We start from the raw sequence: 11,464 nt of genomic DNA, 5'->3' as shown, positions 1-11,464 counted from the left end.
AAACTATGCTTTGTATTTATAGTTTTGGTCAGTTCCCTTGACTTGTGATTTCAAAACTCATTATCCATTGATTTGTTGTGTACGTGTAATATGAGGCGATTATACATTTCTATATGGTTTTAGTTAATGGCCCTCTGAGAGAAACCAAACCATAAATACAAGGTGGCCTGAGACAAAAAAAAAATCGCTGGTTGATTTAATATGCTGATATTTTAAAATTTAAAATTTTTCCGTATTTAATTTTTTTTTTTTTATACATTGCAAGTATAATTGTATAATGATCCAAACACCCTTTGCAATATATATATATATATATGTTTTTTTTTATTGCTGATTTTTGTCTCTATAATGTAAAGTTGAATACTGAAGAACAAAGTAATGTAAAACAAAACCATTGAATTGAAATCCCAACCCGAAATCATGTCAAATGTCATTTTCAATGAATGACAAAAAATGCTAAAGATGTGTGCTAGATTCTTTTTTATTTCTGTCATAATCATTTGACAACGTCCAATAAACCCAACAGCACTGTCTCGAATGAACAAACATGTCTATTGGCGTCGTCACATATAATGTACATTTTGCTTTCCAGTGTTTACAGATTCTTTAGGACACGTCACCAGACTTCTCTAGCGCTATTAAATAATACTGCTCCTCTGGGTTATAAAAATAGTTTGAAAGAATAATATACTGTAGTTGTGCTAAGACATTAATAATCCTGGCCGTCACACCGTGCTTTATTGCCATAACACACGAAATGGGGAGCGGAATGACAAAAAACGGGCGTGTAAGCGCGACGGAACATTTGTAGCCTCGTTAAGTACCACATTTGAGCAACCAAATAAAAATCTGACAAAGTGCAACACACACACAAAAGTACACATGAAAATTAGCCTATTTTTGAGCATGTAAAAGGTGCAAATTATAATTGAATTTGTTGAAATGAGTTCTCACATGGCACATTTCACTGTGGAGCAGGAACAGAAACGTGAATGGCGGCGTGTTTGGACCACTGCACACACCAGCCGGTCAACTCTAAATATTTGATTTTAAGGACTTAATTGTTCATTAATACTGCGACCAAAAAAACAAAACAATAATCATAATTTTTAGACAGAGCATCCAGCAAAGCATCATTAACGGGATTTCCATTTGTGCATTTTGGAAGTTGTTCCTATTCTTTTCCAAACCTTCCCCTTAACGTCAGGACGATTCAAGTCAAGCCGGCAATCAACACCGATGGCCGTCGCGCTTGTCGTGTGCTACAACGAACACGTGAAGCGAGTCGACCCGTCGGGCGTCATGCTGCTGCAATGTCACGCGTACTCATATCACGGCGAGCTTGTGACTCGCTTACCCACGAGGGTCCAAACTTCGGAAACAAAAATTCAAACACGGTAAAACCATTCAAGCAATGATGAACTAGTTTTTGCTACCGTTTTTGCCACGTCACCGTTAAATCATATTATATATTCAAATGAGTAATGTGCGTGTAGTATATGAATTAAGTCGCAAAATTCACCTGTTTGAGCCATCTCGGGGTGCGGCCATTTTGTCGCTTGCTTCCGATTGCAGTTGACATCGCAGGTGCTCAAGGCGCAGGTAACCACCAATCACAGCTCAGCGGCAGAAAATAGGCGAGCTGTGATTGGTCGTTACTTGAGCCCCGAGTAACTGTAATGCCGTTTTATGTTGACAGCAAGATGGATAACAAATAAACAAACAAAAACATTTAACTCATATTCCACAAACGCAAGATTAGTCTGAGTACCATTTTTTATACTAGTGGGGCTGCATAGACATGTTATTGTAAGGAAAATGTTTGGGTTGACTTTACCAGGTTATTAATATTCAGTGCCAGTCATGTTCAGACTCATTTTCTACACCTAATACTTGAATAAAAAAAATAAAAAAAAGCAAAAATAATTACCTGGGACTGAATAACTGGACTCTCAAACATATTTGGCACTGAATGAGTTAATAGTTGGACGATGGGTTGCAATTTGCCCCTGGGTGGTGGTGGTTGTTGTTGTTGTTGTTGTTTTTTGGACCCCCGTAGTGCTAACTTCTCATTTACTGTACATGTGACGTCATCTCAAGTCACTGCAAACCCTCATGTGTTTTCCACTATCCCACATACACTGCACATCTGCTACTTCCTGTGTGTTTTGCACGGATAGCAAAAAAGAGAAAAGGCATTTCTTTAAACTGCGCGCGTGCAATCAGAGGACGACGGTGTGATGATTCACAATGTAAAATAATCCGAGTCAAAAAGGCAGGAAAACAACTTGAAGAGATGGAGTGTATAAAAGAATGCAAACGGACGCTTCCTATATGGAATCCAGACGTTTCCAAACATAATAAAAGTCAGCCCATCACGCACAGGCATTCCAAATCCAAGTGCACATTTTTCATCCAGTCTAAGGCATCTTTTTCAGCTCAGCACCAAGATGACTAATTTGGTTACGCCCATTAACTTGCCTTCCTCAAATAAAAGGTGCATCTCAATATATTTGAATATGGTAGGAACATTGAAAGTCACTGAAATGAGATGCACCTGAATTATCACAAAGCGTACATGAACTAATGAGCAAAACACACAGGACAGCACAGTACACCAAAATCCAAAGCCCTTCAGCAAAAACAAAAAAAAATTACAGCATTTTAATATCCTGACCCGCGCAACATTTTTGGAAAGTCAGCTGAGTAGGAATGATCCAGAAAGGATTTCTCGTCTAACCTGGTGTGAAATGATCGACGCTGAATGATCAGAAGGCAATCTCACGTACGGCCCTTCTACTCTCAAAATATTTACCTCACAAGCAATATTATCTACAGTCTGGCATTTTGGCCATTTGTACAACCACCTTATTATTATTATTTTGTTCTTGTATCTGTAGAAATGTGCTTATTTACAAGTTTGTACAACCATCCTGTAGAGCTAATTTGACCTCCCAGAGGACCTTAAAAGCAGGATACCTGAGTTTTCAAAAGAACGCTTCACACACACACACACACACACACACATACATACATACACGCACACGCACACACCTCCAAAAGTGAGAGCTCAAGAGAGGCGGATGGCTTAAGTCCACTCTGCCGTGACGGGGCCCTCTAGTGGTGTGCGTGTGTTACTGGGAGGCTTAATCAGTGATGGGGAGCAAATCCTACGCAGGCTCGCAGCGTCCAAAACAAAGGTGCTCAATTGTGCTTTTTCTCAGTGAGTGGCAGCCGTCGGAGGCACAGAAAACCTGACATGGAGGACAAAACAGAAGACATTTAGCTACGTGTTTTCGCGGTGGATCTGGTAGCACCTTGCATGGTTTGTAAATGCGAGCCTTTTTTTTTTTTTTTTGCGCTTTGAGCAGCATGCGAGTCGGTTACCTCTGAAGTCTCTGCAGTAGTTCGGCCACCAGCGAGTCACACACGCCCGGGTGTATGTCTTCGGCCACTAAAATGGCCTCGTGCAGCGCCTCGGCAGCCTCCGGCTTGCCGTTGCTGGTCTCTCCCTTGGCTTTCAACTGCAGTCACGGCAGCGCGTATTAGTTCAGCACGTTGCTGTATCGCAAATGGATCAGTTGAGATTTGTTGTTAATTACCTCAGAAAACAACGGAGAGAAGATGGATGATAAGCTCTGTGACAAAGGCCTCTTTGGACTTTCCGGCTCCTGTAAAGTCTAAAAATCGTCCCATTGTTAGAAATTAGGGATAGGCCGATTATCAGCATTTTGACGAATATCGGCACCGGCCATTTTAAAGAAGCATACAACCGATAATAGATTAATTTAAAAAAGTGTTCAGGGAAAAAACAAGCTTCAGGGAACTAATTGTTACATTTTCAGAGATGCTGCTGAGGAACTCGCCGCACCTTCGGTTTTTGTTTGAAATTAAAACTAAGATAAGTACAACTGTAATACTTTAAAAAATATTAGGGAGCTATTTACTTGAGTTTTTATTTAACTTTTGAAGATATGCCACTGATCCTGGGAGATCCCTGAACTTTTTGTTAGATTTATTTATTCTTTTTAGATTTCTAAAAGTTGTTCAATAAACATATGCTTAAAAATTCAAGAGCTGGAGTTTGTATTTTTTCAAATTTTGATGCCAATATTTTTCCCTTTTAGCGAAAATGAATATCGGTCGCTTATCGGCGTCCTACAGTAATTTCTGGACTATAAGCCGCTACTTTTTTCACTTGCATTCGACCCTGCGGCTGATACAAAGGTGCGGCTTATCCATCAGATCACAATGGGCCGCATTATAAAGGAAGCGCAAGAGCGTCAGGCAGAGCAAAACAAACCAAGTGAGCCCAAATACAGTAGGAGAGAGAGAATAAGAGCGAGACAATTTGCCCTCTCATTATGGATAAGAAAGTAGCAGGAACACGGTGCGGTAACATTAAAACACCTGCGGCTTAAAGTCGGGTGTGGCTTATATGTGTAACAAACTGGAGTATTCCCCAAATTTAGCTAGTGCGGCTTGTGGTCAGGTGCGCCTTATAGTCCAGAAATTACTGTAATTGTATTGGCATCGGCCCTAAAAAAAAATAATTACAAAAATAATCGGTCTATCTCTATTAGAAATTTCATGTGAAGTTGGCGACGTCCCATAAAATGTTACTTGAAACTTCCCCAAAATTCTCCCCCCTTTGCAACTCTTTCTCTTACCGGTTTAATTTCCAACTCGGCAGGAGGCACGGCCCCGTTCTGCACCTTCTTCAGGTCCTTCTCCCTGATGGTGTTGAAGATCCAGTCGTCATTGGCGGCGGCGGCGTCTCCTCCGGACGCTTGTCCTTGCGTCTCCCTGCAACGACACGGCCGGTCAGTCAGTTTGGCCCTGGAACCTCGTTTGACGACGACGCCGGTGCCAAACGTACTCGTCGGACTCCTCGGAGCTGGACTCGTCTCGCGACTGTGCTGATTTCCATCTCTTGTACCTGTCGATCAACTCTGTCAGATAGGATGTCTTTTTGGCGTGCCGTACGATCAGTTTGTGCTTCAGCAGCTCTTTGGCAGTTGGCCTCTAGGAAAATGTTCGACGCAGGCAAACAGAACATTACAAGACTCAAATGTGCTGGTGGACAGGAACAGGAACGCCTGTCAACTTACAAAGCTCGGCTCTTTATTCAAACAGGCTTCCACAAATTCTTTAAGTGGTTTACTGTAGTTTCCTTCCAGCGTGGGCGGATTGTTCTTTGGGATGAGGAACAAGACCTTCATGGGATGGAGCTCCGAGTGGGGCGGCTCTCCTTTAGCCAGCTCGATTGCCGTTATTCCCAGCGACCAGATGTCTGCCTGCACAGCCACAACAAGGAAAACGAGGCGCATTAAAGGATGAGGTACTGACATGAAACGAGATTGGCTGAAACCGTACGGGTTTATTTGAGGACGGCGTGTGACGTACTGTCTGAGATGACAAAAGGACATTGACTCAGACATTATTCCAAAAATAGCACCAAGTAATTATTCAATTTTGCTTCTATTTAAACCACGACCACAATTTTTTTGTTGCGGTTTTCATTCATGCTAACGGGCTACATGCGGTTTCTTTCAAGATGACAAAAATCAATTCAATCAGCCACCACATTTGTATGGAGGACTAAAAGTGACAAAACTAAATGAATAAATGTCCCGGTAAATAATTAATCATCCATCCATCCACTTTCTGGACTGCTTCCCCTCAATTATCATTAATTAATAATACAGCGGATCAAACACTTGCAGTGCATTTATAATGGTGGCCAATTATACTAGGATTTCCACCACTCGTGGACCACACTGTACAGCGGCACTTTGACTTGTGAGTTCAATTTGTTCCGTGACCAAGGTCATACCTCAACTCAATATTACTCATTGAAACCCATTTCAGCGCCACACAAATAATTATCACTTTTATTTATGTTTTTAAATTCATACAGAATAATGGCACTAAGTGTCAGGACAAGACAGCCATATTGTTGTACATGTGCCTTTGAGGGGCGTGGCTTGAGTCTTCATGTAAACGTCAGGCCATAGTCCAGCTACTTGTGAATTATCAGTTGTATGTGTGTAACGAATGTTAGTCAAACTCCACTCCTGGGAATCTGCAAAAGATTAGCTGAATGATGTATTTTTTTAAATAACAAAAATAAAATATAAAAATACATTATCCAAATCACTGAAAACTCCAAATGTAATTTTTCTTTATTCCTCCGCCCATTGGTCACTATCGCATTGTTTTGATGGAAAGCAAGCAGATGTAACAATTCTGACCTTTGAATCGTATGCCGCCTGTTTTATGACTTCAGGCGCCATCCAGAAAGGAGTCCCAACAAACGTGTTCCGTTTGATCTGCGTGTCCGTCAGTTGGCCCGCCACGCCAAAGTCTGCCAGCTTCACGTCACCTTGTTCCGACAGCAGCACATTGGCAGCTGAAAATGTCAGATAATGAGACGATGCCCCTTATACTTCCTTTGGTACAAAAACGGAAATTATTATACTTTATTCAAGGAAAATGTGTCTTTTTACTAATGATGCTCAGCATTTAACTCAGTTAGCCCAGACACATTTCTTGTTGTGTTAGCATTAGCACCGGTGCTAACGTGAGTGTCGAGAGTTATGTGCATGTTTATCACGCGATGTGATATTATAACACTCCCTTCTGTTAATGTTTAACACATTCTCGTTTACCCTTTGACCATGTCTGTGTTTTAACAAAAGCATGTTGACTGCTGTCCATTTGTATCCACAACACATGAAGTTAGTGTTTCTCTCTCTCACCTTTGATATCTCTGTGAATTTTCTTTTCAGAGTGCAGATATTCGAGCCCCTTTAGGATTTCTCTCAAAATGGTGGCAATCTGCGTCTCATCGAGGGGGCCCGGTTCCAACTACAAAACGCATCCGTCATTCGTTTGTGAGACTCAGCCTCTATGACATTCACATTTGAAAAACAAAAGGGAGCTGAAATGATGGATTTTGTCACCTTACCAAATCAAGAGCAGACCCTCCGCCAAGATATTCCATAATAATCCATAATTTTGTTCCCTGAAAAATAAAGAGGCGTGCTCAGTGTTCGCAAAAGGAACACTGTGGGGGGTGGGGATCAACTATGTTCACTTCAAGCTGGGTCGGCATGACATGACTCCCCCCATCTTTGCTGTCCGCAAAAAAAAGTATTCTTTTTTTGCATACAAGTAACATTCATTCTTTCTCCAAACCGCTTATCCTGAGGAAATTTACAGACACATATTTTAAGATACCACCAATAGGAGTTACGCAATCAGTCATCTTTATGAGGGGCGTAAATAGAAGTTTAAGGGCAGTGTATGTGTTGTGTTGTTTTGTTTTCATTACTGGCCATGCACCCCCCCTCCCCTGAGGAAGAGCAGGGCAAAGGCTCTACAATGACACAGCAGAACTTATCTCAAATTATCAACTGGCAGCACATAGAGTACGTCATTTATAGAGGACAACTTGACTTCTAACAAATTCGGACCTTGTATTCTGACAAGAGGATTTTTACATTTAATAGCTGTAGGTGCACTATGACGCCAATCGATCAATCAACCAACATCAGACAAGACAAACCCCTCCTTTTCTACAGAGGAGCTCTCCAGCTACAATATTTTCCGACAGTAGCATAGCGCCTCCCTAAACACAACAAAAACATCCCTACTTACGGCCGCACACTCCAAAAAAGCCAAAAATCTGCCCTTCAGCCAGAGGAATAATTGACTTAATGGACCGGCATTACTCTCCGTGCTCCCCTTAAGTATCACACTAAATGCTATTAGAGGCACTGTAAGCATAATCGCACAATGTGAGAATGTAGCATAACAAGAGCAAACGTTTACTACTCACAACTGACCCTTTGTAGTCGGCGCAACTATGAGAGGTGACCAAAATACCAAAGATTTTTCTCTCCTTGGATTGCAATGTAATGCTAACCTTTACATTTGCACAAATAATAATAATAATAATAATAAAAGTTTGCAACTTGATTTGACAACCTCGTTCATTTTTTTTACCTACGGACGTACGCATACCCCGAGCGCTTGAATTACTGACGGACGTGCCTGCTAAACCACATCGACCGCAATATTTATGAGACGTTACGAGGGGCTCGGCGCGCTCCAAGTTCAATACAGGATGTTCCCGCTTGAGCTCACCTTGAGATAGGATCCAAAGTACTTGGTGATAAAAGGACTGTCGCACTGGCTGAGAACGGTGATTTCCTGCTGGATGTCCTCGATCTCATCCTCCGCTTCTTCCAGGTCAATTATTTTAATGGCCACCACCTTCTGAGTGCGATTGTCGATGCCTTTGAACACCTCGCCGAAGGAACCTTTGCCGATCTTCTCCAGCTTGGTGAAAAGCTCCTCTGGGTCGGCTTTGAGGTTCTGAGGGACGGGAACAGCACCGTGTGAGAACATGACATCATATTCAAATGTTCGCGAGAAAAACCATTCCTTCACCTCAGCGTATTATAAACCGATGATTAAGCTTCCGTGGTAGCTTAATACATTTGAAAATTGGTGTAACGCAAACATCATTTGGACAGTCAGTGTGTGGGAATCTATTGACCCAACTAAATGGCTTATTTCCCCATAGAGCGGCAGAGTGGGATAGTGGTCCTGAAGTGCGACGCTCCCATTTCCTTTCATATGGTACTCAACAAACACTGGTTTTGAACATGTCCAGTGCTCAACCTAGCAGGTAACCCAGCCCTGACGGTAATGTGCTAGCTCACAAAAGCTAATTCCTCATGGGTGTCCATCCCAAGAGGCCAGTTTCCTGGAAAAGCGCTAATGCATGCTAGGGAACGCTGCGCAGCCGAGTTGTAGCGCTCGTAAAAAGTGCAGTTAGGGTTGGGTCTACTTAATTTGATAGCAATGGGACTTTATAACAAAGAGATTGGTCGGCGCGGGATGATGCGCCGCAGCAAGAACACAAGCAAAAACTATCCAAACATTTGGTGCGCTCGGTCATCCAGGTGAAAACAATGTTGAGCTCGCCCGCCGCAAAAACAACAAGTGCGCTCTGAGGGCAGACGACGCGCGATGGGAATGTACTCACCATAGTCGCCGTCAGCACGTTTACGGCCACTGGCTAAAGCTTTGTTCGATGTTCTCCCGCGTGCACCGCAAACACACCACGCTGTGTCATCCAAAGGCCACACCCTCACCACTAACTGCCAGCAGTTCCCCACATTATGATCCCACTTTAACAGGACCTGTGGCTGCGGGTCGCATTTTCCAAAACTCATCGTGAGATCATTCCGTTCCATATCTACCACCTCTTTTACATGTTTGTGTGTATGGTTGCATGGTGTACGGGCACTTTTATTATTTAAAAAATAAAAAATAAAATACAAAAAAAAAGTATTGGGATGCTTTACCAGCAAAAACAAAGTACCAATGAAAGACTCACACAAGACTTTTAGTAGCTAAGAGGATCACTATTTTATTTTTGTTAAACAGCATAACGGCTGTCAATTTGTCATTTTATTTTTAACAATCAAGATTATAAATGAGTCTTTTTTTAAATTTGGGGTCAACTACGATGTCCATAAATTAGTGGAAAGTGGATACATACACTTTTTAAAATTAAGAATAATAAAAAACATATTACATGGAGACAAGCCACATTGCACTTAAATGTTGTCTGGCGGAATCAGAGTTAACAGATTTTGTTCCACCTGTAGATTGATTCTCAGAATATTCAGATGACGGCAGTCGTCAAAAGGTGGAATCAAGCCAAGTGGACTCATTTGTTGAATTTCCTTTTTCTTATTATTTTCTGAAATGCAGTAATTATTTTGCCTCTCTTTCTAGCGTGAAAGGCTAATTGGTCATCAGAAATCTTGGCCTGCCGTGAACGGCTATTTTACCGTGATTACAGTAGGATGACCGTGAATAGGATATTTTTAGCGCGATGTGTAAACTGTCGTGTTACAGTTCAATTGGCTTCCAGATTAAGGGGCTCCTATTCCAGATATGGCAGTTACGTTCTATAAACACGTGAAACAAAAATGGCTCGTTTACAACTCTTGATTGGCTGCAAGAAATTGTTAACATAAAATAAAATCTACAAAGAGGTATTTGAACCCGCCACCTAGCAACTTCGAGGCGAGCGCTCTACCCACTACGCATTACAAGGCAAGTGAGTAATATGTACATTATAGTTCGCTAGGCGGCGAGTTGCCCGTCACGGCAAAATAACCAACGTGTTTGTTCAATTTGTTTCGTTTTTTCTTGTTTTCAGAAACTGCTCAAAATGACTTGATAACTACTGTTTAGAGTATTGCCATTGGACATAGCAGTTCTGATGAAATGACATGACATCTTTGGGTTCCGTTAGTTTTAAGCCTTAAGAAAAAACTTGGTGTGCACAGCTGTAAGATAAAATCTGCATATAGTTGCAGGTTAGTAGTGACACTTGAGCGGAAACGCACAAGAAGTGTAAATTCACTAAAATAATGTTTTAGGGTTTGGTGTCTGGAGTTTACCTGAATCCCCGGAAGCCCACTTTGTATCGGGGAGTGAGCCATGGCGTCAGGTCAGCTAAGAAGACGGCTTTCCCACCTCGGTTTACACCTTCCCTCTTCGGCGATGAGGTCGCTTTATCGACCCCTGTTTCAGACGACGCGGTCCGCAGTGCAGTGAGGGCGAGGCCGGTCACGGTGTCGGAAGTAAAAGTTGTTTGGTTTACAAGCCAGGGCTCGACTTGTGTCGCCTTGTACTTCGAACCGCGTCCCCCTTGCCTTCCGCAGTTAGCTAACGCTCGCGACGCTAAGCTACTTCAACTGCTAGTTGGCAAACAGTTCCACTTTGCTTTATATTCTATCTTAGAAGTCCTCCGCGAGCTGTCGAAATATGTGCGAAATCATCTCGTTGTCAAAGCAGAGTTCCGACCCCCAAAAATATTCCCAAAATTTTCCCAACCATGCACTGTTATGTAGTTGTATCGTTTGTTGCTCTCAACACTTTTCTAGCTTACACGGCGCCATCTTTGTTAACATTTTCATTTTGTGGGCACAGCCAATCGGAGCGAAGAACAGTGCGGTGTGCCTATGACGTCATCACTAGATCAGCAGCGTCACAGAAGAACACAGAATCGTGATAAAAGTTCATTTTAGTGACATTTTTGGACAACCTTTTGAGCAGGGGTGCTCAAGTTCGGGCCCCTAACCAGCCTGTTTTCCATGTTTCTCTCCACTAACACACCTGATTCATGATCAGGATCGTTATCAGGCTTCTGCAAAGCTTGCTGATTAGCTGATCATTAGATTCAGCTGTGATGCAGGAGGGAAACATGGAAAACAGGCTGGGTAGGGGCTCTCGAGGACCGAACTTGAGCACCCCTGCTTTTGAGCATTTAGCATTCGTAGTGTACGTGCAGTCTTCGGCTTTACTAGTAATACAATTCAGCGCGCTAATAGAACAACCGTCTTCCGTGCAGTGGTGGGAAGTAACGAATAAC

At 42.3% G+C, this 11,464-nt stretch overlaps 1 protein-coding gene across 1 annotated transcript; it reads right to left on the bottom strand.

The window, feature by feature from the left end:
* Positions 1-462: 462 nt before the first annotated feature.
* stk24a (serine/threonine kinase 24a (STE20 homolog, yeast)) lies at positions 463-11,014 on the bottom strand. The gene is made up of 11 exons (XM_086090868.1): positions 10,491-11,014; positions 8,152-8,382; positions 6,971-7,027; positions 6,762-6,870; positions 6,255-6,412; positions 5,112-5,297; positions 4,880-5,025; positions 4,671-4,806; positions 3,603-3,680; positions 3,388-3,524; positions 463-3,254 (listed from the first exon to the last, which is right to left on the bottom strand). Exons 1-11 carry the CDS (start codon positions 10,530-10,532, stop codon positions 3,221-3,223), a joined length of 1,314 nt encoding a protein of 437 aa, XP_085946994.1. The 5' UTR covers positions 10,533-11,014; the 3' UTR covers positions 463-3,220.
* Between the last annotated feature and the right edge of the window lie 450 nt (positions 11,015-11,464).

The sequence above is a fragment of the Leptonotus elevatus genome, chromosome 12 (assembly GCF_054856555.1).
Source record: "Leptonotus elevatus isolate MCC_2025b chromosome 12, RoL_Lele_1.0, whole genome shotgun sequence".
NCBI classification, from domain to species: Eukaryota; Metazoa; Chordata; class Actinopteri; order Syngnathiformes; family Syngnathidae; genus Leptonotus; species Leptonotus elevatus.
This window is presented reverse-complemented; position numbering and strand designations above follow the sequence as displayed.